Here is a 26,718-nt window from a genome sequence, read left to right as displayed (position 1 = left end):
TCAATGCTGCCATTTACGACCGCATTGAAGGCAGATTTCGACAAAACCGGTCCGACTTTAAAACCAGTCTAATCTGGATTGACAAATTCACGGCTGTTTCTTGACAATACACAGCCGCTTTCGCCGACACGCCCCCTTTTCAACACTCAACAGGCAGAACATTAAATACCGCCTGTTGAGTTGCAGGTGAGGTGGACGAAAACGACTCAGAGTTCCGACTGTCAGGATGCTCTGACAGTCGGAATCCCCCTTAGTCTGACTTTTCCTACATACATACACAGATAAAAGATATATATATATATATATATATCTAGAAAGGGGATGGAAGGAAGCGCTATATAGTATATATATATATACTGTATATAAAAAAAAGCTGACCAAGCTAATTTGTTATGCATGTTTTTGAATTCTTAATCTGATTCCATTTTAATCATTTGTTGCTTTGTTAATTTAATTTAAATGCAATTAACCTTTTTTTCCTTCAGAAAATCAAGCTGACATCCCTTTTATGATGTCTTCTCTATGGAAAAAGCTTGACCTCACTCTGTCCCAGATCAGGTATGTTTACAAATTTGAAAATTGGCTGCAGTCACGTCGGCTGAATTGGGGACATTTTATTGCCATCTAATGTTCATGCCTTTAAACTTTTATGTTAACTGATAAATGTCTGCTTGTTTGTCAGGTGCATGCAGGAGTCTGCAGCATTTAATACCCATCAGAGAAGTAAGTAAGCAGTGTCATTTTTCCGCCATAGAATTGTTCTGAAAATACTAAGGGGGTATTCAAGCCTGTATTCCAACTGTCAGAACGTTCCGACAGTTGGAATCATGGCCCGTTTTCGCCCAGCTTGACAGTTTCCTGATAGGAGGAATTCAATGTTCCGCTTTTCAAGTGGCGAAAAGGGGGCGTGTTGGCAAAAATGGACGTGGATTGACGAGAAACCGCCGTGACTTCCACGATCCGTGGCCGTTTCCGACAAAACAGATCCTGTCGGGTACGACTGCATCGAATAGGCGGCAGGCCCTATTATCCCTGTCGGAAATAGCGCACGGGATTAAATACCCCCTCAAAAGTAAATTTCTGTTTCATTTGAGTTATTTGTTAGTAATAGTGTTAAATATTTTGAAAAACACGGGTAGATGTATTATACCCACACATATCGAGTAGGTATATGTATTATACCCACACATATCGAGTAGGTATAACGTTTTCTGCTTCACCTCCTTACCAAGGCGAAGCAGAAACGGCCAGATGGTGAGGAGTTGTCTCTCTCCCATGGCCAGCTCACAGTACATGAGCTCTGTATTTCCTAGCATGGATAGGAGAGAGTTTTTGGCAATTCTTATATTTTAGCTGTTCTGGCTTCGGCTTTGAGATATTCTGTTTAGCTCCTCCGCCATTGCATTCGTTTTTTAAATATTCTGTTAAAAATAAACACCCACCTACTGTATACTTCCACAACTGTAATGGATCTGTATCTTAACTTAAGTTTTCTAAGGCCGGTATCCAGTTAAATTAACACATTTTTGGGGAGATTAAAAAAATCGGTAATAATGCTATATTAGCCCCATTTATAGATTACATATTTTTGTCCTATAACACCGTTTAAGTCCCCAGCTCTGAGGGTTGGTTATCAGGGATTACGCTTTGCATGATAATCCTCGATACTTGGCTAATTGGATATCCCCAGCTAATCCATTAGCAGTAAATGATCACGGCTACTGCTCCTAGTATGAATATGATTAACCACAATTTTGTCAGTCTTGCCTTCGCCTTCTATTATGTCTATACATAGCGCTGTATTACTGGATACACAATTAATCAGCCGGCAAACCAGTACGATATTGTGTATAGACACGTACTTGTTGGCTGATTGAACGACACATGGCCTAGTGTGTAGCCGGCATACAGTAAGTAACTGAGAGAGACTAAAAGCCTGGTAGCATTGTATGTGTTCTTCCCGTTAATACCGTATTGTATTGCTCCGTAGCTCGCACAAGAAAAGGAATAAATGACCGAATACATCAGAAAATGCTGACCTCCCCTCTGGCTGCTGCTTCTGCTTCCACAGTGCCTCATCCTATAGTGCAACAGACGTCTACCCCTATAATGGCAACACAATATATCCTGCACCCTCTGAACACCTCAGGTCCTTTACAGTCCGTTGCCAGCCCTTTATTCGCAACACATTCCACTATACAAAGCTATACCTCTACTCCTGTTAGCAGTAAGTATTTGATGTCTGTATAATTCCACATTCAGACCAGGTATTGATCATAACAAAACCTGTTTATTACTCAGATAAGTAATGCGCATGAAACAAATTGTGTGTCCGCACTCTGAAGTTTACAACTTTTATTAGTCTGATTGGCCTTGTGGGTAATGGGAATGATTTGTGGTTTCAAACCGTAACAAGATTAGTTAGCTTAACCCTTTGAGTGCCAGCATTGCTGTCAGAGATCCTCAAAATCTCCATGAAAAATGCCAGCGTCTCTCACAGCGACTGTTCTTTTTGGGTGCAATATTTAACTAAACTTCAAGTTAATTGACTCGGCGGTGTTTGTTTTTATTTATACTAAGAGAAAAGCCGCTGTGCGCGACGGTGGCATTTTTAGCGGCTATTTTGAGGATCGCTCAGCAACATTGGCACACAAAGGGTTAAACATACTGAATGTTGCTACTAATGTGGTGACCATTGCAGCAATATGAACTGTAAGGCGCATTGGGAAGCAGAAGGTATTGTCACGTAATGTTATGCAGGGTATTATAAGTGCAGTTTATATGCCACAGTTGCTTCCTAGATGATTTAACAGAAAAAAACATCTTTTGCAGTTGACTCTGCCTAAAGGCCCATACACACTGGGCGACTTTGAGCTGAAAGTCGCTCAAAACAGCAGGTTTGAGCGGCTTTCGGCTCAAAGCCACCCAGTGTGTATGCCCTGGCAATGAGCGCTGCTGTGCACTCCCGCAACATCTCCGGGAAAGCCGATAATCTGCTGGTTATACCAACAGATGAGTGTCTTTCAGGACAGCTTTGCATAGCGCTGTTGGGGCCGGGCAGGGGGAAAGCCGCTTAGTGTGTATGCACTGAGCGGCTTTCCCCCCAGCGATAATACCGGTCATCGCTGTCCATACACGCTGTGCATAGTCGCCCAGTGTGTATGGACCTTTACTGCATGGATGATTTGGGACACTGGGAATATGGAGGATCAGGCAGTAGTTTTGCTTCCCAAAGACTGCTGGGAATAATTTTTTTTCTTTTTTACATATGAGATGGCACTGCGGCACACACTGCCTATATTAGTGGCAATTTAGGTTCTTTTATTTCTATTTATTTATTCCTTTTGGTAATCGCTTCAATGGCAGTCATACAGGGCATGGCTGTATGTGTCCAAGAACAGGCGGAGAATGTGCCTAGGTGCTTCTACTGTCCGCTTCCTGCTTTTAGGGCATTTCCTCCTGGAGGCTCTATTCTGTGCTGCCTTATATAATGCCAAGACTGCATCTGAATTTGGAAGCATAGACAGGAACTATACAGTCCCACCCATGCTTACTTTTGACACTGCCTCCTGATATATGCTTCTGGTGTCACAGGGGTCTGTAATTGAACAGTTGGTTACCATTAATGGCGGCTGTGCATGAGGCTGGTTTCTTGAAAATTGCTTTTGTTCCCCATCTAAAGGCGTTTGTTCCAGTTCAAAGCCGAGTGTGGCAAGGCCAGAATACTGTACGTGGGTGATGTGATGCCTTTATGTCAGAACCAGTTTTGATATCCATTGTTGAAATTGGTTTGCCGCATCTTTGAGACATCCCGTATGTGGGTGATACCGTTTGATTGGCACTATTATATTGGCTTCAGTGGTTGTGACGCAAAGTATACTCTTGCTAAAGGTACTGGTTTGACCAGCTTCTTAAGGAACCGAATAGCAAAAGCCAGACTTGGGCACTCAGGTTAGGCATAGCGACCAGGAAGCTCTTATGTCTGGTATCGTGGACCTATATCCAGGTGGCAATCGTTTAGGAGAAGCTGGCCTAACCGGTACCCCACTAGGTAGCTCCCACGATGGTTTACACTATACACAGAGAGCGAATGGCAGGTGCGGACAGGACCTGCTGCACGGTAGGACTCACTCCAAGGGAGCACTCTGATGTTGCTTCCATTGAGCCTACATCCTGAGATCTAAGATCAAATGAAGGAGAGCAAGACTTCCACTAAGGATCGCTGGACAGTTCGCTCTGTGGATTACCAAGAGCCACCACTATAAAAAAATTGCTAGTGACACCAGAGTAGGACACCAGTGGTTAAGATGTTTCTCTATATTGGATGGGAAGAAACAAAGTTATTAGGCTTCGAAAGAGCTGGAATATGATTGAGATGAGATATTTATTTATTTATTAACAGTTTCTTATATAGCGCAGCATATTCCGTTGCGCATTACAAAGGAGACAGTGATACGACAAACAAGGTATTTACAGACAGTCAAAATGTAGGAGGGCCCTGCTCGCAAGCTTACAATCTATAGGGAAATAGGCATTAGGATAGATACTGTATTCTTTATTGCATCGGTATAGAGCTTTAGAGTCCAGGGGGACTTCATGACGTTGGTGGATCACCTGATGGCTAGGGCTTTCTCCCAGTCATGAATCAAAACATTTTAACACAATTGATCTTTCATTTTTAAAGCAACAGGATTTTATTTTTGTTTTCACAAATCACTTCATACATTGGGGAATATGATGGTTGTTAATTGCTAGTTGTTGTTTTTTTCTGTCCTGTAGTTGCGGAGCCTACTCAAAGCCGTTCTGTGACACAGAGAAAACAGCCACCTGCTGCCACCTCTTCTCCTATGAGACGGAAACCGTGAGTGAATTTAAATTTTTTTAATTGATTTTAGCATTCTTGTTGTTGCACCAAATTTGTGTAGTGTTCATCAATAACGATTCATTTTCTTCACTGTTTCAGGGAAGTTCAGAGGAGGAGGCGGATCGCTCCGCTGATTGCAAGCGCTGCAGCACAGGATGACATTGTGGGAGATAGTGACGCAGTTACAGTGATCATAGATAATGACTTTCCTGTAAGTAGAGAACATTTTAGGTTGGAAGATATTTTTATTCATATATACGGCAAATGTCCATATCTCATTGACTGTGTGTTCGTAATTAAAAAATACTAATACTGTAGTATTATAAGGAAGTTTAGCAGTCCTATGTGCCTGATGCGTGGTTGTACAGTGATGTTTTGCAGCTACAATCCCATAAACAGATACTGTGCATAATTATGCCGATGTCTCAGCCAGCAGAATCTGTATCATTGGCCTTCTGAGTGACCATATGGTCATGCAGAATGGCCATTTGTACGTATAACACCAGAGCCATCTTTAATACTTATACAGAGTTTTTGCTGTACTTTCCCGGTGTGACTAAAGGGGTGTACACATGCTTTGATTTTGACAGGTTTTCGATTCGATTTTGCTTATAGAGGCAAAATCGAATCGAAATTGAATGGTTTTTAAGATGCTTTCGATCTGCATTCGATTCGATGCGCGCTCCCGTTTTCTCTATACCAAAAACAAAAATAGATTCTGCAGGCAAGGAAATAACTAATTTGATCCAGTAAATGGAATGTGTACACTGTGCCTTGAATGTAAATCGAATTCGATATTGAATGCTAAAGTGCATATCGAATGAAAAAAGCAAAGGCCAAATCGAAAGCGGGTGGAAAAGGCAAAATCGAAAGTAAACCGATATGTGTGTACACACCTTAAGTCGCATTCGGCAGATAATCACTTTACTGCAAACACATCTGCGTGTTGTTTTTTTCTGAATGTGGCCCTTTGTTTTTCTGCGCTATCATTGGAAACTAGGACTTTGCTTGCACAGGTTTTTACTAGAATACAGAATTGGTAATCGTCACCAAGACAGATTACCTATGTTCGCAAACAATGCTGGAACAATGTTCCAAGAGTACTTGGGAGCAGTGTTTAGATTCCTGTAGTCACTGCGTTGCATGCAAGTCTTCCTGCACAAGAATGTTGTTCATCAGCTCATGCAGCTAGGCAGTAATCACACAAACCTCCTTCTGCTTTCAGCAAATGGTTATAGAGACTGCCAGGGAAAAGATCTTGAGCAACAAATCCCTGCAAGAAAAATTGGCTGAGAATATTAACAGATTCCTTGTAAAGTAAGTGATGGATAATCTCAGTTCAGGCTGTTTTGTGCACACTACTAATGATCACAATGTATAATGGTATACATTATGGTCATTATTATACTGGCATCTGAATACCGACCGCCGGTACTTTGACAGGAGCACGAGCGCAAAGAAGCCCCTTGCGGGCGTTTTACAGTCGGAAATCCGATGTTGGTATGCTGACCGTCGAAATCCCGGCTGTCGAGACGTCATCTGGCACCCTTAAACTTTGTAGTGTTCAAGCGGAAGTTGCTAAAGCTCCAGCCAATCAGCTGTGTTTAAAAAAATGACATGAGCCGATTGGCTGTTGCAGTATCTCCTTCTGCTTTATCACCACATTATTACTTGACCAGGCTCAATACATCTGCCCCATTCTGTGTTGCTTCTTTAAGTTATGCCTATTGGCCAGTTTGTATCTATGCGGGTATCTGTTCTATACGTCTACACAACATATGGTTGTTTGGATTTTATTTTTCCTTTTCAAACTTTACTATCCACACGGACTCCTATTGGGAATGACGAGTGGACGTGGTACACTGATTGAATGTCTATTTGATGAAACCTACAAATTGGCACCTAAAAAAGTAATTTTGAAAAAAATTTTGCCAAACTTTTAACTGCTGTTTTTTTTTTATTTTTTTTTATACCATAACTATCAATGCACTAAGGTAGTTAACATGAAGTAACTACAAGCACTACACAATAAGTCTAAGTAAGGATGAGGATCCTACACAAAAAAATGGAGCACAGATTACCAAATTTCATAGACACTGATGCCCCTTTCAGACCGCACTTTTAAAACGGTAAATTGCCGTTTTTTTACCGTTTTAAAACGGTAATGTGTGCGGTCTGAAAGGTCCAGTCCCACTTAACCGGTTAGAAAATGCCGTTTTTTCTAACCGGTTAAAATGCAGGGTCCTACCCGTTTCTGAACCGGTATTTTAGCGCAAAAATCGGCTCAGAAACGGTATTTAGGACCCAGCCAATGAGCTGGGTCCTAAATTTAGCACAGTGAATACTTAATGAGCGCTCATTAAGTATTCACAGCACTGGAGCCCCCCCCGCGCGTGTCGACACCCCCCGCGCGCGTGTCGACGCCCCCCGTGCGTGTCGACGCCCCCCCCCCCGCGTGTCGACCCCCCCGCGCGTGTCGGCGCCCCCCCCCCCGTGTCGACTTACCCCGTGCCGGTATCTCCGTTGTGGTTCCCGGCACTGCAGCTCAGTATGCTCGGAAAGCACTTATGAAAAAAGTGTCTTTCAGAAAATGGCTGCCCCCCATACGGAAGACAGTTTTTTTAAACAGGGTTTCCTATGGGGCAGCCATTTTCTGGAAGACACTTTTTTCATAAGTGCTTTCCGAGCATACTGAGCTGCAGTCCACAACGGAGGTACCGGCACGGGGTAAGTCGACACGGGGGGGGGGGGGCGCCGACACGCGGGGTGGGGGGGGGCGTCGACACGCGCGGGGGGCGTCGACATGCGCGGGGGGCGTCGACATGCGCGGGGGGGCGTCGACATGCTCTCGGTCGACACGCGAGGGGGGGGCTGAAGGCTGCACTGGCTTTGACCCTGTATTTGGAAAGTTTCCAAAAACGGGTCTGCCAGTGTCAAAAAATCGGCACTTAAACGGTAATATACCGTTTAAGTGCTGCGGTGTGAAAGGGGTTTTATCTGGCAGACCCGTTTTTGGAAACGTTTCCAAATACAGGGTCAAAGCCAGTTATGCGGTCTGAAAGCAGCATAAGAAAACCACATTCCACACGATTCGTTTTCACTAAAGGGCACACAATATCACGGACTATATACTTGCATTGGATGGAGCAAGCACAACACATGAATACGAACTGGCCAGTTTGTTTGGGCTACAAAACATTAGGCCGGATGTATTGCTGTACGGGTTGCCGGCCGAACTTGGAGTTTTATTTTTTTTAAAGGGGCAGTCATTTACAAGGCATTGGTTTACATTGTAACCGACGCTCCCTTTTAAAAAACCTCACAGTTCTTCCGCCATCCCACTATGGCCGCTGTACTTGCACCTCAATACATCTGGTCCATTGTGTGAGTTTAAAGGGTTAACGTGGTACATGTTCACAAGTAATAGTAAAATGAATCCGACTTTTCTTGACGTTCAGCATCTGTCTTCTGCACCTTGTGAAAGCAGAATGAATGAAATAATAGCAATGGTCACGTGACACCCAACATGGGCTGGAATTCACCCCTTGTTCTTTCTTTTTCCTAAGTGACTCTGCTTCGCAGTCTTCCAAACAGGGAGATGGAGCAACCGGTGAGCATGACCCTTCCATCGATGAGATCCTTGGACTCCAGGTTCGTTCATCTGTCCTAGTCTTTGTAGTATTTTATATTCCTTTAAGAATTGGCAGCATGGTAGGTGTAATGATTAGCATTAATGCCTAACTGTAGTATTTGTAATATGTGTGCACAGTTTTCCTGTTTTGTATGTAAACACATGTGGTCGGTGAATATGAATAGATTGTAAGCTCCACTGGGGCGTGGACTGATGGAAATGGCTAAATATTCTTTGTAAAAATGCTGCAATAGAAATAACTAGTAGTAATAATAATAGTACAGTGAACACTGACTGCTAAAGCAGCTAATGGGATGCATACATTAGGGCAGTGGTTCCCAAACTGTGTGCCGTGGCACCCTGGGGTGCCTCAGGACACCTGCAGGGGTGCCCTGGATTGGTGCTGCAGGACCAATTTTAAATTATTCATGGTCAATTTAAATAGGCAAAACCACTGTTTGTGTCTTCCAATCTCCTATATATTTGGCTACATCTGTCACTCAAAGTGGGTGTCTGTGTCTATAACGCTCTGTTCCTGGACTTTCCTCTTAATGTGTGATTGCCTTCATCTGTGCTGAACACCTTTCTGAGAAATTAACCTGTTTAAAACAGGTGATGGCAATCATACATTAAGGGGAAGTCTAGAAACAGAGCATTGTGTCCCTCCTGGAGAGGGTCATGTTGGGAGGTATGTGACAGAGAACCAGCCCAGTGAGCCCACAGACAGTGCCAGACACCCACTGCCTTCCCATGGTGCCCAGCACTGCTACTCCACAGCCACCAGGTGAGCGCCCCCCTCCCGCGATTTGCGGCAAAACCTCCCCCCCCCCTCCCGCGATTTGCGGCAAAAATACCCGCTCCCCCGCGACCCCCCCTACCGCGATTCGCAGCAAAAACACCCCCGCGACCCCCCCCTCCCGCGATTCGCTGCAAACACTCCCCCCTGACCCCTCCCGCAATTCGCGGCATAACCGCGACCCCCCCCTCCCGCGAATCGCTGTAAACACTCCCCCCTGACCCCCCCCCCCCCCCCCGATTCGCGGAAAAAACACCCCCCGCGACCTCCCTCCCGCGATTCGCGGCAAAAAGGACCCCCCCGCCACCCCCCCTTGCACGATTGGCGGCACCCCCCCTGCGACCCCCCTCCCGCGATTCGCGGCACCCCCCCCCCCTGCAATTCGCAGCAGCCCCAGGATTAAATGGCACATGCAAAACACTGACATGGCTATGGTCGACAAGGAAAAAGGTTGACATGAGTTTTTGAAGATTTATTTTTAATTTTTTTAATTTTTTTCATATTCATTGTCATGTGTCAACATGGACACCAATGAAGTGGCACACTTATGTCAACATTTACATGTGTTGACCTTTCTGTGTTGATTCTTTCTTGTGGCGATTCGCGTCACACCCCCCGCAACCCCCCCTCCCGCGATTCGCGGCACCCCCCGTGACCCCCCACCTCCCGCAATTCGCGGCAACCCCCCACCGGAACCCCTGTGAACCCCGCCCTCCCGCGATTCGCGGCACCCACCCCCCGCAACCCCCCCTCCCGCAAATCGCGGCACCCCCCGCGATTCGCGGCAGCCCCAGGATTAAATGGCACATGCAAAACACTGGCACGGCTATGGTCGACAATGAAAAAGGTTGACATGAGTTTTTGAAGATTTATTTCATTTTTTGAATGTTTTCATATTCATTGTCATGTGTCAACATGGACACCAATGAAGTGGCACAGTTATGTCAACATTTACATGTGTTGACCTTTCTGTGTTGAGTTTTTCTTGTGGCGATTCACGTCACACCCCCCGCAAACCCCCCTCCCGCGATTCGCGGCACCCCCCGTGACCCCCCACCTCCCGCAATTCGCGGCAATCCCCCACCGGAACCCCTGTGAACCCCGCCCTCCCGCGATTCGCGGCACCCAACCCCGCGACCCCCCCCTCCCGCAATTCGCGGCACCCCCCGTGATTCGCGGCAGCTCCAGAATTAAATTGCACATGGAAAACACTGACATGGCTATGGTCGACAATGAAAAAGGTTGACATGAGTTTTTGAAGTTTTTTTTTTCATTTTTTTAATGTTTTCATATTCATTCTCATGTGTCGACATGGACACCAATGAAGTGCCACACTTATGTCAACATTTACATGTGTTGACCTTTCTGTGTTGATTTTTTCTTGTGGCGATTCGCGTCACCCCCCCTGCAACCCCCACTCCCGCGATTCACGGCACACACACCCCCCCCCCCGCGATTCTCGGCACCCCACCCCGTGACCCCCCCTCCCGTGATTCACGGCACATCCCCCGCGACCCCCCCTACCGTTATTCGCCGCAACCCCCGCCCCCCGTAACCCCCCTCCTGCGATTTGCGGCAACCCACCCCGCGACCCCCCTCCCGCGATTCTCTGCAATCCCTCCCCTCCTGCGATTCGCAGCATCCACCCCCCCACAACCCCCCCCCTCCTGCAATTCGCGGCACCCCCCGCGACCCCCCCTCCTGCAATTCGCGGCACCCTCCGCGACCCCCCCTCCCGCGATTCGCGGACACCTAAGTTGCAATACAGGGCATCTTTCATACAATTCTAACCATATTTCTCATATACAAACGTTCACAAATTAAGGGGGCGCAGCCCCTTACGACGGTGTGAAGAGCGCCCGTAGGGCGCGATGAATCACCTAGTGCTAAAATATGTGAATAATCCAAAGCAAATCTAGTCTAGCACCACATATCTCACCATAAGGATGACATATAAACACAATATACTTCAATTACTTACATTTTTATAAATTTCTCCATAAGAAACTTTTGGCATAGGGGTGCCCTGAAAAAATACTGATACTGTAGGGTGCCGTGAGTCCAAAAAGTTTGGGAACCACTGCATTAGGGAATCATTGGGGCTGCTCCCTGTTCTTCCGATGCCTGGGTTTGGGGCACAGGGAAGTGTAGCATGTTGGAAATGGTTGATTCACAGATTCCAATAGAAAAATGATTGCATCAGCGAGTTTGTCATTTTTAACTGCATTTTTTTCTTGATTCCTCGATGTATCTCTGATCATCGCTGTCCGCCGGTCTGCGGTTTTGATCATCCTATCGGAATTGGGGAGTCCAGTGCATGACCTGCATTGCTTTATTTGCAGTGTTTTACTATATATGTAACAAATTGAATTCGATTTTTTTTACCTAGATTTGTGTTTTATGTCCTTTTAGGGTGGAGAGATACACATGTCGGAGGAGGCCGTACATGATATATTGGAACAGACGGTGCTGGACCCAGACTTCCAGGAATTCTTTGATTTGTTAGATTATGGTAAGGTTGTATTGTATGAACAGGTCTTGTGTATTGGAAGAAAGATCACTTATGGTATCTACACATTTTAGTGCTTTGACCATGTTAGGTTGGCTGTTTCTTAGGCTGAAGCAGTATTTCAAAAATATTGCAGAAACCATGTCTGTCTTAAAATTCCAGATACATCCAAGTTACCAAAGATCTCTTCTCGTGACACTTCAGCCCAAAATTCGGATTCAAAGAATACAGTTCCTGAAAAAGGAAAGAAACCAGATTCTGTAGAAGGACCGCTGGAAATGGAAGTTGGTGGGTACTGTTATTTTTCTATCCTACACATGGTGGACTGTGGGTGGAGCCACCAACGACAGACTTTTGGGTGCAGCCCAGGCTCCTCCTCCTCCACGCCCCCTACAGGCTTCAGTTGGTCCTTGGTGCCCTTAGGCACAGGTTCTCAAGGATAGGGCTCTGTGCCCTGGTTCATTTTATTTTATTCCCAACGCTCTTATCTGTCTACTCTGGCATCCAGTCTGGTGCACACTGGATAATATAGGTTGTAGGAGGCACGGAACTTATGTACTAACTGGGCTGCCGATTTTGAAATCGGGTCCATCGCATCGCATCCGACCATATCGCATGCGATGCGATGGACCCGATTTTTCCATAGGATTCAATGTTAAAATGGACTGAGTCCATTTTAACATGAAATTCAATGGGAAAAGGGGTCCTTTTCATACCCCTACTATCCAAGTGGGCATGGAGTTGGATATAAACCTGTAGCGAGCCACCGAGCCCGAAGCGTGGCGAGCGGACACAGAATACCGTCCCCTCGCGGGGCTCGCCACGCTTCGGGCTCGGTGGCTCGCTACAGGTTTATATCCAACTCCATGCCCACTTGGATAGTAGGGGTATGAAAAGGACCCCTTTTTCCCATTGAATTCCATGTTAAAATGGACTCAGTCCATTTTAACATTGAATCCTATGGAAAAATCGGGTCATCGCATCGCATGCGATATGGTCGGATGCGATATCGCATCGCATCTAATTGTATGCCTTAAGTTAAGGCATACAATCAAAAAATCTGCAGCCCAGATAATACATAAGTACCGGAGGCACTATTCCAGTCAGTTTTTTGGCATCTACTGTAGTAATGGGGTCTGTGCACTTGGGCATGTTTGCTGGAACAGGCCAAGTAACATTGGGAAAACGTCTTTTAATCCAGCAATTGTTTCAAGCTTACATAAATGAACAGTTTGTTGCTCAATCACGGGAACAAACCATTAAATCATTTGGCATAAGAATAGTTTAGAGTCTGGGTTAGAACATACTTTGTGTTTTTCCTTGTTTTTCCTATTCCCTTTTTTTTTTTAGCGTCTGGAGTACCAGATCCAATGCGCATGCATGGCTCGGAACCCGTGCAGTTAGTTTGTATCAGAGACAATAGGGTCAAATAAAAAAAAAAAATATGTGGATGTAGCCATGTTCCGCTTTGACATGTCCTAGTCAGCTGGTGCCACTGATATTCCCGTGACTATGATGTATGCATGCATTGGAATACATGGGGCTGCAGCCAGTCACAGCCCAGCATATTAATTCGTACCTGCAGCATGTGTGATGATGCGGGATAGATGATGGTGGCTACTATCTGCGGATGATGAATACTATGATGGTGGCTATCTATACAAAACAAATACACACTTTTCAGGCAACTTGCTGCACAGTAGTAAGTAAATTGCTTACAACAGAACTACGGAATGGAGTAGCTGCATATATTAAATATGACAATGTTTATAGCATAAAGTATGTCAGCGTCTTCGATCATACGGTGTCGTAGTCTAGTACAAAATAAATGTCTACTGATTGCTGTCAATTATTGATAGTCTGTAGCCATATAGTTGAGATACTTTTCAATGTTAATAGCAGCTGCCCATACACAGGGCCCTTCTGTCTCTTTTACTTTCTCTTCAAGTGTGTTAATGAAGCCCCCTCAGCGTTAACAACACCCTCCCTCATCTGCGCATGTACAGACGAGAGGGGACATCATTAACGAGGGCAGCATTGCAGTCCCTCCCACCCGCCGGCATGCGCAAGTGTGTATGCTGGCACCCTGTTGGGTCCTCGTTGCCACCAGTATTCACTGTAGTGGGGATCGTAGAGTGTGTATGGGGATTTAAGATACAAATAATATGAAGGTGCTCCACATTATGTGGACATCCTTAGTAGATGTTGGGATCTGTTTTAGAAAGACAGTTGAGACAGCCACAGTGCTTTGAGCTCCTTAGCACTGGTGTCAGGCAGATTACGCTTTACTGAGGGGAAGCAGGAAGTCGTATGCTCCTAGATTGTATAAGCCTCTCAAATGCCGCAGTGGGATTTTTCAAACCAATTAATTTTTCTTATGACCATAACTGAGAGCTGCAAACATTCCTGATTCCAAACATTACTCACTGTACAGTTGGAACTGGACCATTTTTTTTTTTTTTTTATTCAGTCATATTGTCAATACAAATCCAGTAATCGGGCATTGTTGGTAAAACACTAACCTGATGTCTTCTCATAATTCCGCAGAGCCGTCTCCTAAGAAAGCTGATGTCTGTCCAGCAGGGAAAGAAGTGGCTGTTTCGGAGCCAGCCAGCAAGCCTACTGAGAAAACCAATATGGAACAGACAAATAACAGCAGTAACTCCCCGCAAACATTTGATAATGACTCCTCCTCTCCTGTGGATCAAAGCCCACAATGTCATGAACCGGTTGGAGAGTTAGTCAACGTGGACAGTACAGATGACATATTAATGGAGGCCAGCAAGGAATCTGAAGTTGTAGCAACAACACAATCCCCTGATAAATTGAAGAACAATTCCGTTGAAGCAGTCGAAGATGGCTGTGAATTTGTTAAGGAGATTGTGCCCCCAACCATGGTAGTTGGGGAACAATCAATATCATGTACTAAGGACTCAAAGAACAAAGCCATTGAGGAACCAAAAGAGACGCAGACCAGCCAGGTGAGCATGGATGAAAGACGTTCAGAGGATGCCCAGCAGGAGACTACGAAGAGTGTCGTAGATACACCGTCCACTACAGCCGTACCACCGAATGTTCTGTTTATTTCAGTAGTGGATCCGTTGTTGAAAAGTACGAGTCCACGAAATACGGAGGACAAGCAGCTAATCGAAACTGGAAAAGAAAGTCCTGTAACTAAACTTTTTGAAGATGCCACAAATAAAGAGATGAATGCAGTAGACACTGGGACATCTTCTGAAAAGGAACTTACTGCCCAAAATACAGCTATAAATGCCGGCCATATAGCGGTTCAGGGGCAAAGCAGCCTGGCATCAGAGATTGCGGCACTCAGCGGCGGCATTATTGAAGAGCCCTGTAGCAGCCAAACCATGGACGAATCTCCAAATATTGTTACTCTCAACATCATCATGGAAGAAGTATCGGAAGATGCAGAATTACACGATGCGGTCAGAAGCATTAATGGAGACCGTTATCCAACTATTATATTGTCACCTCTAGTGAAAGCTCAGGATCATAATAAAGTAGAGCTGACCCAGGAAACAGCTGTTATAGACCTTACAGACGCACATCTTTCTGGAGACCAAAATCAGCTACCGACTGCAGTCACTGAAGGCACAATGGGCACCATTAATATCCCAAGTGGAGATTGCACTGTTTATTCTATTTCTGGGGCACCCAATGCCACTGGTGATGGTAGTCTCATACAACTGATGCCCGCCACAAGCACTACATTTGCACCTGCTAGTAATATTTTTGTAAGCACATGTGTGGCAAATAACGGACCGGTCAAGCAATCTAATGTTAGGTTGCTGCCCAAGAGTTCGGTTGCTAGTGGCAACCAAAAGCAGACTTCTCTTTTCCAAACCCCTCCCAGACCTGGTAGCATGTACACAGTTGGACAGGCCATATCGCCAAAGCTGGCACAAGGTGAGCTTCATTTTTAGGTGTTCTATAATTTAGATCAGGCATGTCCAAACTATGGCCCTCCAGCTGTTGTGAAACTACATGTCCCATCATGCCTTGCCGCAGTTTTGCTATTAGGGAACGCTAAATCTATGGCAAGGCATGCTGGGATGTGTAGTTTCACAACAGCTGGAGGGCCACAGTTTGGCCTTGCCTGCTTTAGGTAAAGGTGGTGTTTATATTCTACGAAGAACTAATAGACCTAAAGATGCAGGAATGCCCTGCTAGAGGATCTCTGCCGAAGCTGAATGCCAAGGGGGCATAGTTATGCCATCTGTTGCACCCTGCTGGCAAACCCAGATCAACAGGGTTGGGATAATTTGTTCTACAGCATGATGGTCGACAGTCATTCGGTCGACATGGGAAAAGGTCAACATATTTCTATGTCGATAGGTCGTTAGTTCGACAGGTCATTAGTTCGACAATGTCTAGTAACCCATTCACACCAGAAATGCAGGGACAAACCCGGGAATTCAGTTCCCGGGACAAGCAGGGACGTTCCCGGGTTTGGACCCATTCACACCAGAAATGTCCCTGCATTTTCTGGTGTGAGAAGGGGGCGGAAAGAAGGCCGGGAGAAGGCGGGATGGCAGCGGAGGTGGGGAGAATACTCACCCCGGTTGCTGGTCCTCCGTGCAGGCCAGGGATCCACACAGGCGGCGGCGCAAATGACGGGACAGGCCGCGGATGAAGATGACGCAGCTCTCCGGCATCCTCACTGCCGCCGGAGAGCTGCGTCATCATCATCCACCGGCTGTCCCTTCATTTGCGTCCGCCGCCTGCATTAATTCCCGTCGGACAGGACACGGAGGACACGGCAACCCAGGTAAGTATACCCTGTACCTTTCACACCAGCCAGGTCCCCGGGTTGAACCCGGGAACAACCCTGGTACCTAGCCGGGTTGAAATTTGCCCGGGATTTTGTCCTGGGAACGTTTCACACCAGCGCTAGTACCGGGTTGTTCCCGGACTCAACCCGGGAATTTAGGCTGGTGTGAATGGGGTATAGGTCAACAGTCACAAGGTCGACATGGGGTTTTTCACTTGAATGTCAACACAATCGACATAGACAGTTTCAAGTGCACCGCATCCCCTCTCTGCGCTCGGCACACTATTTTATTCTCCCACCACACCCTAGTGGATGGTAGGGCATGAAATACCGCCTGTCGGCGCATGTCAGCTGAAGAAAACAGTGAAAAGCCCCATGTCGACCTAGACATTGTCAAACTAACAACCTGTCGAACTAATGACCTTTCGACCTAGAAACTTGTCGACCTTTTCCCATGTCGACCTAATGACTGTCGACCATCATGCTGTAGACCAAATGACCGCATCCCGATCAACATCGTCTACTACAGAATTCTAAAGGCCAAATCTCCTCCATCCTAGTCTTCATTAACTCAGGGGTTCCTCAGTTTGGTGCAGTAGTTTTCAGAATGGTACACTTGCTTATTTGGGCTACTGTAACGGTCCTACACATTATATACATTACATTAACAATAGGAAAAGGGGCTTATTTTTATTTGCAAATTGGAGTATCAAAACCTGTGTCTATCCCTCTTCTGCTCTTTTGGGAAAGTGGATTAATACCACATTGAAAAGTATTTGTTGGTGCTCATTTGCTTTTACTGTAGTTTAGTTTAATTTCCATATCAAATATAAAGAAAGATTGGCTCGGCACTGAAATGTAACTTATGGAAATACTTGCCTGGTGCCTTCCGCCTGCCCTGCAGCTAGCTGCACCACACAGAAATGCTGGATACTCAGGCGGCACTCTGGACTTGAAGAAATAATACTGCTTACACCTGGGAAAGAGCAACGTCAAACGCCTTTACTATGGCATAATAAAAATGCCAATAAAGGCATTGAAATGTTGTTGTCCCAGTTGTAAGCAGTATTGTTTCTTCAAGTCCAGAGTGCCGCCTGAGTATCCAGCATTTCTGTGTGTGTGTGTGTGTGTGTGTGTATTCTATAAAAGCATGCAGTCAAAGAAGTGTCACTCCGGGACTCCATTCAATGCAAACTTGGCTGTAATTTATTCGCCAACAAAGCCGAAACGCCATTGGCGCATAAAATACAGCTACTTTTCCACTAAATGGAGTTCCGGAGTGACACTTCTTTGTCTGCACGTTAAACATTGACAGTATCCTGAAAAAAAGAACTCTGTTAATAAATTCTGGATGCTTTACAGTGGGGCTGTTTTTGGGGATTTGGCTACATTAGCTATTGGATTTCGCTACATTGATTTTGCTAATTAGATAGCAATACCGGCAAATATCCCTTTAAAAAAGTTTTCTGAAAATTTAGCAGAGTAGAACATTGAGTGGCTACTGTATAAAATGTATTAATGTTGGAATGTGACCATGTTGGAAAAGTGCCTCAGCGTTGAATGGGTTAACATGTAATTTCTTGTTACATAATCACCAAATTATCACAGGGGAAAGAGCAGAGATCTTGCTCCAGGCATATCCAAACTGTGGCCCTCCAGCTGTTGTGAAACTACACATCCCAGCATGCCTTGCCATAGTTTTAGCATTCCCTAATTGCAAAACTGTGGCAATGCATGATGGGACTTGTAGTTTCACAACAGCTGGAGGGCCATAGTTTAGACATGCCTGCCTTACTCCTTTTTAATGTGTTTCCTATATTTACAAAAATACACCCCAGGCGCACTTTATATTTCATTAGACATACCTTTCTTTATACAGAGTTATTTATTTCCATTTTCATGTGAGCAAAGGGGGATTAAGGAGGAGATGTGTGATGCAGTGAAAAGAGTGGAGAAGTGTGTAATGGCAACCAATCAGCAGCTACTTTATAAATGTTACTTCATATTTGATTGGTTGTTATGGGCAACTCCTCCTTTGCTCCACTCTCTCACTGCTTAATACAGCTACCCTCCCCAGCCATCACTTACAACAGTGATCTAATGCCTGTTGGCATAACAAGTAGAATTATTGTTGTTTGAACCTATAGAGACTTGCATTGGGTCACTTTAATAGGAAGGGAATCTCTAGTGACCTCTGTGCCCCATTTCCCCAGTGCAGAAGTTAATTGCGACGTGTGTGTTACAGGTTGTGTACCCAGGAGCCACTTCTAGCGGCTTTTGAGAACTGTTGCCTAACTGGAGGAGGCACTTGCATCCCCTCCATGGTATTTGTGTTCTCTTCATTGCCGATGCATCTAGGTATGTGATATAGATATGTCTTTTATCTTTCAGGATCCACTATTATTCTTGCCTCTCCTGTCCAGCCTATGTTGCAGGGAGTTGTGGGTATGTTCCCTGTGTCACTAGTTGGCCAAAGTGGCAGCACTTTCTCCGCACCGCCCCACCAGGTAATGTGATGTAACAGGTGTCCTTAGCTTTCATATATAAGGTTATCAGTTAGGTTTTGAAATAATAAACAGTATACGGGGAAATTTAAAATGCACCATGAGTACTAATAGATTCCGACCCTTATGTCCTGTACACACTGGACGACAGGAGCTTTGTGCTGAGCGATCTAGTTAATCACAGACTCTCAGCACACAGCGATGCAGCAGCGATGTGTGCGGAACTATCGGTCACGGCCAGTGTTCCCAATTGAGAGAACACTGGCGAACACCAGATTTGTACTGCATGCATCTAGTCAGGCATACACAAGAAGCGATCCATGCTTCATTTCTGAGCAATCTAGTCAGATCTGTTAGAAATGGGGCTGTAATCGCACCGTGTGTGTGCCCCAAAAGGTAGCAATGTATACCACCAAAACTGGAGCACACTGGGAGGTATTTATAATACCCCTTTCACACAGAAAATGAAATACCCGGGTGAAGCAGTTCCACCTGGGAATTTCATTAAATACACGGGTCCTTTTTCTGTGTGAAAGGGCACACCCGTGTCGTAAATCCCGTGTCTCCGATCCGGGAATTGACCAGGGTCGAGGACACGGGATTTATGACCCGTGTTGACCCTTTCACACAGAAGAAATACCCGTGTTATTCAGCAAATTACCGGGTAGAAATTTTCAACCCGGTGATTTGTTCTTCTGTGTGAAGGGGGTCAGGCTGCTCCCGGCAAATTGACACGGTATTTGAAATGCAGTGTATTTTCCGGGATTTTCAGACTTTTCTGTCTGAAAGGGGTAAAAGTTGTACAAAATATAATATTAAGTATTACTTAAAACAGGCAAGTCCAAACTATGGCTCTCCAGCTGTTGTGAAACTACAAGTCCCATCATGCCTTGCCACGGTTTTGCTATTGGGGAATGCTAAAACTATGGCAAGGCATGCTGGGATGTGTAGTTTCACAACAGCTGGAGGGCCACAGTTTGGACATGCCTGACATAAAGTTTTGCTGTAACACACAATATCCAGCAGCAGCAGAGATTTAGAGCTCACAGCAACATATACATGTAGGTTAATTCTGACCCTATATCTATACACTTTAAGTCCGTATTGTATGTCTTTCTTCCCTTATCTTCAGAGATAGTATCTGAAAGGTAGGAGCCCGGCCTAGAAGTTATTTACCGGCAATTCTGCAAGGAATACATTTGCTCCAGATATGTAGGTTCCAGATATACTATGGAACATTGGGCATGTGTCTGTGTTATTCTGAGGACTAGAACACCAAGCCATTCCATAGAACAAGCTGCTAAGTTCTGCTGTATTGTATTGTTATCTAATTACTACAAATCTTTACCATTTACTTTTCTGTCCTGATTTGCAGATTTTGCACGTTCCAGTATCCAAACCTGTACTTCCTAAGCTGCCTCTGCCTCCAAAGCCTCCGAAGCCTGCCCCTTCCAAACCTACAGTCAGCGCAGGTATATAATGGAGTGGGAGATGCTAGCGCTGCAAGGGGCCACTTGCTGCAGAGTGAAGTCAGCCCAAGTTTAGAAGCCGCACCTTCCGTGTTGTCATTTGTGTGTTGCTTGCACTAGGCGAGTTATTGCACAGTACGCGGCACCGTGTCAGTTATCTTGTCCTCCTCATCAATACCATCAAGAATAACAGACCCAGACCTAGGAGCCAGGAAGCCATTGGACTAAAAACACTTTTATTGATTGTTAATTACATTTTTGTCAGTGGGTGGCTCCTAGATTTGATGGACTGAACTCTGAATGTAATCAGTTCATCCCCTGAACTTGGCTTGGGTGTCTATGTACCAAGCCTTGGTTTGTACCGTATCTCAGATCGAGACATCTGACATCCTAAGGGACTGCTGTATGCCCAGTAATGTGCAATCTTTTTTTGTTGATATAGTTGTATTCTTACTAATTTGTAACTAATTGGAATATCTGATCTTGAACATCTTTTCTTGTGTGACACCGGCATTGTGACCATGTGCCATGCGTTAAGGTGAAGAAATTGCAGGATTTCCAAACCTTTGTGTTCCAGGCACCCTCCGGGTTTTAAGGATATCCATGATTGTGCACATAACGGCCCGTTTTCAATGCGGCCGGCGAGAGGGTTAAACGGCGGGGATCGCAGAAAACAAGCAACCGTCGCTGTTTAACCCCTGCGCCGGCCACTCACTCTATTCCGGGGGAATCCTCACTGTCAGAGGACAGCGAGGATTCCCCCAAACAGCAAGGGAGCCCGCTGCATTTATCCGCAAGTCTCACTGTTTCTGCGGCCGCTTACGCTGATTCCCCCTTGCTCCAAAAACTGAGTGAGGGGGAATCGGTGTATGCAGGGGGTCAGTTGAATACTGACGGGGTGAGCTGTCACAGCTCGCCCGCAGCATTGAATACACCCCAAGGTATAATCAACTGACGTATTAAGTCACCTGTCCTTAAGCATGGATATTTTTTAAAACGTAGACTGTTAAGCTGGTTACACACAGAAAGAGCGATCTGTCCAATCTGTCTGGTGGTAACAAAAAATCTTGCAATGTATGTGATAAAAGGACAATCAACCATCTGCTCCCAACAGCTTCAAAATGGATAAAAATGATTTGTTTACATACATTTGTTATATTAAATGGCTGTAACCAATTTGTCTGAATGACCATGGTCTGTTTTCCAGCATTTGGGAGCAGATGTCTGATTGTCCTTTGCTCCCATACATTACCAGATCAGTGTTCCCACCAGACAGATTGGACAGATAAATCTGTAGGTGTGTACCCAGCTTAAGGTGTAAATGTAATAAAGCTTCTAAAAATGAAAATATGATGTTGCCCGTAGCAACTAATCAAATAGTGTATCATTTTCTAGGATGCAATAGAGAAATGAGAGACAGAATCTGATTGGTTGCTTTGGACAACATCACCTTCACACATCACTTTTTGAAACTTTAGTAAATGTACCCCTTAGGATGACTTGAAGACCATTTAGTAACCACTGTCTTATCAATATCATAATGACTTGGTCAGTAGCTTCTACGGTGTAAGAGATAATGGGGCAGATGTATTAAGCATGCACTAATGCTCTGGAAACATCTGCGTACCTGCTAGGTGTCCTGGGAAATGTGTACTGTGTGTGGTCTGGGGACAGAGAGTACCTAGCACATACTCTTTAGTATACAGCCACCTATTATTTTACGGTTAATGGTACTATTAAGCAACAACTGACTGTGGGAGTTCGATTCACATGTGTGCGTGACAGTCTATATACAAATCTGACGGTGGGCACACTGGGCATGCGCAGGACCTATTCTGAGACTATGCAGAACGGGTCCTGTATTGTCGGGCATAGTACCTCTAAGTCACAGTGATGCAGTGAAAGGTGATAGCACACCAGCCAATCAATAGCCAGTTAGGAGGTGATTGGCTGGTGCGGTATCACCTTTAATATCGCCACTTTACCAGACTTAATACATCTCCCCCATTGTGCCATGTACATGTGTTCTACTTATAGCAATTGTAGTGGTTAGAAGGCTTAGCTGTCTATCTGATCATGAGTAAAACCATTCTGACTTTCTCTCCCATTCTAGGCAAGCCAATGTCCAAATCAGCAGCTGATTCTTCAAGCCATCCGTCCAGTCTGCCTGTGCAGAGGTTAGTTCTTTGTCAGCAAGCTTATCTCATCCATGCCCAAAACATGACCGACACCTGCATTTATAAACACTGTTTGTGTTCTGTTACAGGGTAGGAAGCGAGGGAAGGAAACCTGTTTCTGAGACGCAGAATAAACCAGAGGAGAGGTTATTTGCAGACAGCACAAGTGTTGCTGCCAAGCCAGTGGAAGCACATAGACGGGTGCTCTGTTTTGACGGGACTTCACCAACCACCGCTACAATAAATTCTTCATCCTTATCTAGTTCAAAAAGTCAAAAGTCTGGAAAGAGTGAGACTTCTGCTAATGTGCCATCCTCTTCTGGAGCTACGAGCTCAAATGTTGTAAAAGAAAATAGAAAAGGAGAAATCAGTGTTCCTGCAAAAGGAAGAAATCCCAAAGCCCCGATTGTGAAACTAACCGGGCCGGAAACCGCTCCCGCAAAAGATCCGTCTGGAGAGGAGAGGCCTGTGGCTGGAAGTGCCGGAGCTCTGGGTGACAATGAGAATGTACTACAGGCTGAAACGGAAATGCAGTTACAGGTAGAAGTGGAGAGCCAAGAAAGTGAGGTTGTCCATGATGAGAACAGTGTAAAACCACAACCGGAAACCAGTAAAAAACAGTCGGCTCTGCCAAACATCCTTAGGAAGATACCACAGAAGACGCCCACGGAAAGACCCTGCCCATCTAGCCCTCTGGTTAAACAAGCCAGCCAGCTGCTGCAGGGAATTCAGTTTCACAGTCCAATTTCAAAGCCGTTGGCTGTGGAAGACTTGCCCATCCCGCGTACACCGGGCTCTGGAATGGACGACAAGCATTCGGATAATCATGTGGAACACACAAGGACCCCAATATGCAAACGTTACGAAGATGGGGGAACCCCTAAACTCATGAAGCCGCCTGCAACTCCAGAGCTGCCCACTTGCAGTCCTGCCAGCGAGGCTGGCAGTGAGAACAGTGTCAATATGGCTGCCCACACGCTAATGATCCTGTCACGTGCCGCCCTTGCAAAATCTGGCAGCACCACTCCGCTGAAGGACAATATCCAGCAAATAAAATCTTCCAAGAGCGCATCAAGGAAGAGGAAGCTGGAGGAAGCTGATGAGTTCCAGAGGCCTTCACATAGCAAAGAGACATTAAGCCCCTCCTCCTTGCAGAGAAAGAAAATGAAGGTAATTCTATCAATTAAACTTATTACCATTTTCCATTATAAGTGTACAGATGGAGCGCCTCTTTTTGTTGCGGCTCCTGGAGATTCTATTGCCAACCGACAGGACCCGCCATCTGGAAGGGGGGCGCAAGCACAAGATGCCTGCGCGCCCCTTTCCGTCTGAGCCCTCCACCGCCTCCCGTCACTGACAACACGGAATGCAGGTGCATCAATGTCTGCATGGAGCAGTCGGCTGATGTCACATGACGTCAGCGCTATCCCCGATTTTAGCGGATAGCGGGCATCTAAAAAGAAAGCATGGACTTACTTTTCAGAGCGAAGGCTGAAGGCTGGGCGGCCGCATGCCAGGGGATTTCTTAACATACACATCCCCTCGGCGTAGCGGCCGGCGGCACTTACCTGTTTGCTAGGCTGCGAGTATATGCAGCTTAGAGAACAGATCTGAATCAGGCCCATAATATATTTGCAGACAGCGTGGGGTGTTTCCTGCAGCACATGGGAAGAGTAAGAGATCACGTGACCTCATTATCGCTGTCTCCATGATCTATAGATCTTTCCTTTACGTGGGCTGAATATGTACTTTAATGTCAGTGAAGTCGTTATCTGCTGCATCTTCTATATAGATCTATAAAGGATGAAGCCAGCCTCTGCCAGCTCGCCGTGATGCAGTTTCTGGCGGACGGTGGGGACGTGTGAGTGTCTCACTCAGCTGGGCGCCAGGGAGCGGGGACAGGTTGCTTCTCTGCCTGTATCCACTTCAGGGACCAATCTGTCTGGTGGACTCAAAAATCTGGTAGTGTATTGGAGCATATGACAATCAAAAATCATTGTTTGGATACATTTGGTTAAAACTAAAGGATATAAACAATTTGTTGGAGTGACCGTTGTCTGTTTTCCAGTGTTTGGGAGCAAGCGTTTGATTCTCATATGCTTCCATAAATGCCAGATTTTTGGTCCCACCAGACAGATTGTGAATGTATCATCTAAGTGTTGCATTTGGTACGCCTTCTAAATAGGACTGAGCTTTATGGCCAGTTCCTGCATACAGGACTGGACCGTAACCCAGCTGTGTGGCAGTCTGCTTGTCCATGATAGATGATTTCAGTGCAGAACACTCTTGTCTCAGGCTGCTGTACAGAAATTACGTTACGGACGTGCACGGTTGTGATGTGGTTTAGTTATATGTTGGTAAAATACTTCAGACTAGTAATTAGTCGGTTTTCATAGACAATAGCCCATACACTTATGAGATATTGCATGCAATCATTCGTTTTCGACCACATCTGTTCGATAAATGTAAAGATTGTAGTCACATTTTAGGGACCATGCAACACGATGTGTGGGTCTGCGGTCAAATGTCGCAACGATCTGGTGCTGCACATATCTATGGAATTGCAGGAGCGATCGCATGTAGTTTTTAACCACATGCGATTGCTCAAATGCAATCCGCGGGTTGGGGAGGGGGTGGATGGAATGCTTTTGGTGGTGTAGGGTTTGGATAGAGGGGGCCGGGTGGACATCTGGTGGTGTCTGTCTAGGTTAGCACTGTGAAGGAGTGCTAGCGGGCGGCAGAGTTTCTGATTGGCTGAGCTCATTCAGCCAATCAGAGGGCCGCCCAGTGTGTTATAAAAAAATTCTAATTCTGCCACTGAGCTGACGCCCACTGCCTGCTAGTGCTCCTTCACAGCGCTACGCTACTCCTCTGCCCGCCCTCTTCAAGCACCCAATGTGCCATCGCAAGTTGGCATGTGACATTGGGTGCTGAAAGGGGGCACTTTTTGCACCATAAGATGCGATCGGATGTGTATGGGCAGCATTAGACTAATACTGCATGGAGTCAGGTGCTCTACTCTCTTTTATATAGCAATCGCTACTACCTACAAGCTATGTAAGCAGTCAGCAAGAGCAGGCTGTATCCTACACATATAATAATCACAGCGTCTAACCCGTTCCCCTCTCTCTCCGCACAGAAACACAGGAAGAAGAGCATAGACAGTTTCCCAGCCGGGATGGACGTGGAAAAGTTTTTAATGTCTCTTCGTTACGACGAATAGTTTGTACTCTGAATCCTTAATGCACAATGTACCTTATAGCAAAGATGATGCTATATATTATATGTAAAAATACATATGTAAATAGACCTGCGGAATGTAAGGTCCTTGTCTTTTTGTAATATATAATAATAAGGCACTTACTGCATTGTTTGGTTGTTTTTTTTCTTGGGGGGGGGGGGGGGGGGGTGTTGTATTTCTGGTGCAAATATTGAATGTTTCTAACAAGAAAGTTACGAGGTTCCCAAAACTTTTGCTCTGACCTGTTGCAGCCAATGTGAACCGCGCCTATTGCTGTTCTGTTACCCAGCATTCACGCCGCCTGATTTTTTTGATATGGCCTGGCAGTTCTGTTTTGTTAACAGATTTGTATTAAAAAGAAAGTTCTTGCTAAGCTATTTCCATGAGTTTCATACTTTTAATTTGTCTAACAATCCAACCTGCAACCTTCTGCCTTCTGATTGTTGTGCAGCGCACACTGGTCCTTATAACTCTTGTCCGTCAGTGCTAGTGTGCACCTGATATGTCTGCTACTACATCCGCACGTCGGCCCTGCTGCACAGTTTATGGATGTTATATCGGAGCATCTGGGTGTGTGCACCTATGCACTTGCTGCTGGTATTTACACACATTTAATTGCTCACCCAGTTGTGACTATAAGTGCGACACATTGAGCAGTAGGTGTGTATGCACTTACCAGTCGCCAAATAGGCTGGCGGATCAGCCAGATGTATATCCAGCTTAAGTTAAGTTGGT

General features: G+C 45.5%; 1 protein-coding gene across 1 annotated transcript in view; it reads left to right on the top strand.

The window, feature by feature from the left end:
- Positions 1-26,360, top strand: part of NPAT (nuclear protein, coactivator of histone transcription) — a 35,470-nt gene extending 9,110 nt beyond the window's left edge. Inside the window, exons 4-18 of the mRNA XM_083169980.1 lie at positions 486-558; positions 683-723; positions 1,991-2,227; positions 4,780-4,861; positions 4,964-5,075; positions 6,090-6,181; positions 8,431-8,515; positions 11,704-11,803; positions 11,963-12,088; positions 14,348-15,727; positions 18,984-19,099; positions 20,472-20,568; positions 22,679-22,742; positions 22,832-23,912; positions 25,882-26,360. Coding sequence (XP_083026106.1) covers positions 486-558; positions 683-723; positions 1,991-2,227; positions 4,780-4,861; positions 4,964-5,075; positions 6,090-6,181; positions 8,431-8,515; positions 11,704-11,803; positions 11,963-12,088; positions 14,348-15,727; positions 18,984-19,099; positions 20,472-20,568; positions 22,679-22,742; positions 22,832-23,912; positions 25,882-25,965 — 3,770 coding nt within the window. The 3' untranslated portion in view covers positions 25,966-26,360. The remainder of the gene's footprint in view (positions 1-485; positions 559-682; positions 724-1,990; positions 2,228-4,779; positions 4,862-4,963; positions 5,076-6,089; positions 6,182-8,430; positions 8,516-11,703; positions 11,804-11,962; positions 12,089-14,347; positions 15,728-18,983; positions 19,100-20,471; positions 20,569-22,678; positions 22,743-22,831; positions 23,913-25,881) is intronic.
- Positions 26,361-26,718: the final 358 nt, after the last annotated feature.

The sequence above is a fragment of the Crinia signifera genome, chromosome 2, assembly GCF_055691185.1.
Source record: "Crinia signifera chromosome 2, ASM5569118v1, whole genome shotgun sequence".
Taxonomy (NCBI): Eukaryota; Metazoa; Chordata; class Amphibia; order Anura; family Myobatrachidae; genus Crinia; species Crinia signifera.
This window is presented reverse-complemented; position numbering and strand designations above follow the sequence as displayed.